At 36.9% G+C, this 2732-nt stretch overlaps 1 protein-coding gene across 1 annotated transcript in view; it reads left to right on the forward strand.

Annotated features, from left to right (window-relative positions):
* The window catches only part of LOC107734522 (mitogen-activated protein kinase 13-like), a 14440-nt gene that overhangs the window by 3309 nt on the left and 8399 nt on the right, over window positions 1-2732 (forward strand). The window contains exons 2-4 of the mRNA XM_016546495.1: window positions 1012-1141; window positions 1540-1598; window positions 1843-1948. Of these exons, the coding sequence (XP_016401981.1) occupies window positions 1012-1141; window positions 1540-1598; window positions 1843-1948 (295 nt within the window). The remainder of the gene's footprint in view (window positions 1-1011; window positions 1142-1539; window positions 1599-1842; window positions 1949-2732) is intronic.

Raw genomic sequence — 2732 nt, forward strand, 5'->3', positions numbered from 1 at the left:
TAAATAAATACAACTCTATGGAAATTAATTATTTATTATCTCCGCGAGCGGATCGCAGTTTGAGTATAGTTCTGTGTAACTGCATAGATAAACTGCGCTGTCAGCAGGCATTTCATAATCTAGAACGACAAAAACATTAGTAATTCTGATATACCAGTTGAGAAATGCAATAAAATACAATGTTTTGTTTGTTATATTCCAATATTCCAGAGAATATTATTCAGTGAATTAACATTATCCAGTGAATTATTCTTCACTCTTTAGCCGATTAAACAGCTTATAAGCCTACTAAAACTGTAGTTTCAAATGAAGATGACTCCTGTCCTTTATTTATTTTCTCTATTTGAAAACATTAGACATTCTACATTTATTTTGCTTGTTAGTGTTGCTGCTGATGCTTTTTATAAATAAAATGTTTTTATTGTTGTAATATGAAGATTAAATTTAACATGAAAGACTGCTAATTTTCAACACTTTTTTTAAGATGACTTGACTGAAAAGAGGAAAAACCAAAGTGAAGTATGTTCTTACTTCACTTAGTCATTTATTTACTTTATAACAGTAAATAAATATCGGTTATCGGGCCAGACTGACAACAGTACTGATGTCACCAATATATCATGCATTCCTAATTTTGCAGGCTCTTTGCTCTGGAAGCTAATGCTACTGTATATATTGTATTTTCACTGTCACATCATTGCTAAATTTAGTCACGAACGATATGATATATCCCAGCAGCATTGACATTTCCTGTTCAGGGTTTAATGCCACAAAACCTTCACAACAGCTCTAAGATCAAACACTGGTGAAAGTGGGGGACTGTGAAACCCACATGCTCTGACAAGAAGTCTTTGCAGCAAAGCAACGTATCATCAGCTAACATGCTTGTGCAGTTTCTTATTTGAATATTGCAGTTTCTATATCAGTTCCTGTATTTGTTAGTCGGTCGTTAAACCTTCAACCTCAGTTCAAAATATTTGTTTATGATGCCGATCGTTCTCCCTTTCTTAGCTCGGCTATCAACAATAAATCCAAAGAGAAGGTGGCCATCAAGAAGCTGCACCGACCCTTTCAATCAGAGATCTTCGCGAAGAGAGCCTATCGTGAACTGAGCCTGCTCAAACATATGAAACATGAAAATGTAAGTGTCTTTTATGCATGACGCGCCTTGAGGTTAGATCTTGTTGCTTACATTGTTAGTTCCTATTTTACAGCAGTTTCAATAGCTTGAATGACTTTTGTAAGGCACAAAAAGACTTGTATCACACCATACTCACATTGCTTTCATTGAGAATGGTGTGAGTATCAAATGTTTAGCTTGGTGGACTCAGTGTGTTAGCTCAGAACAGGATACTTGTGGCGCCTGGAGACACGCTGATGATTGATTTCAGTGTCATAAACTGTAAGCAACTTCTATAAGTATTTAAAAGATTACAGCGAAAATTAGGCAGCCTTATTCAGTCAGTCTGTCTGTCTAACACCATTATAACATCTTGAAAAGACTGACTTCGCTGTATCAATTTTGCCGCCCAACCCAAGGTAATAGGCCTGCTAGATGTCTTCACTCCTGCCTCCAGACTGGACGACTTCCAAGACTTGTAAGTCTTTAATAAGGCCTTTGTATGCAAAAATCGATCTGTTTAGTCATATGTCTGAGAGAACAAATGAGAATTCTGTCTTTATTTACTCAGTCTTTACTATTTTTTCATAAAACAACTGATGTAAAAGAACTGCATGAAGATCCTTTCTAATGTCGTTTTCCATCAATAAATAATGATAGAATTCATTTTTGGGTGAATTATTCTTTAAAAATAAGAAATAAACAATTCCTGTCTGTTTTAGCTACCTGGTGATGCCGTACATGTACACAGACCTCTCTAAAGTCAAGGGCATCCTTACAGAAGACCGCATCCAGTTCCTGGTCTATCAGATGCTGTGCGGACTAAAGGTCAGACCAAAACGGTTCACAAAAAGAGACACAATTTTCTTTCTCAACCAGGCATGATGTAACAAGTTTCCAGCAGTTTGTCTATCCTGTGTGATGCAACACAGCCAGTCAGAACAGAACATGGAATCAAAATTGACTGTTAATCATAGGCGCGGGAAGTGGGGGTGCTGTGGGCAACTGTTTAACTGTTGGGAATAAAATAAAATAAAAATCGGAGTGTCTATTTACACTAAGTGCAAATAGCCCGCCTTGTTGGCAGCGGCTATTTACACTAACTCCACCCACCAACATGTGATTGGGATAGTCAACATTACAAAAGACGGTCATCAGTCGTCAGATTCAGTGGCGTAGAGCAGGGGTTTTCAACCCAGGGGGGCGCCAGTACCTGTCAAGGGGGGCGCGAGCATCAGTGAAAATTAGACCAACTTGGGGGGGGGGGGCGCCTGTCCTAAAAGGTTCTCTTTTCAAAGTTCAAGTCACATCACATCAGAAAAGCATTTATTTTTAATAAAAATGAAGGAAATAATCAAAGTTGAAAATAAAGTATCGGGTAGGGTTAGGGAGGGCTTTTGTCCCAATAAGATGCCATCCATTTAATAATTTGAATTATAATTACAATTTTATTATAATTTTTGCATACTGTTTTATAATGTATTACAATGCTGAGGTGCAGATAATTGCCACTATTTGCAATAAGTAATTAGCAGAATATCCTGCTATTTTAACATGGTATAAATAGAATCTATAGCTATTTGCACTTAGTGTAAATAGCATATGATATCAC

The sequence above is a fragment of the Sinocyclocheilus rhinocerous genome, unplaced genomic scaffold (genome assembly GCF_001515625.1).
Source record: "Sinocyclocheilus rhinocerous isolate Xijiao unplaced genomic scaffold, SAMN03320098_v1.1 scaffold99, whole genome shotgun sequence".
Taxonomy (NCBI): Eukaryota; Metazoa; Chordata; class Actinopteri; order Cypriniformes; family Cyprinidae; genus Sinocyclocheilus; species Sinocyclocheilus rhinocerous.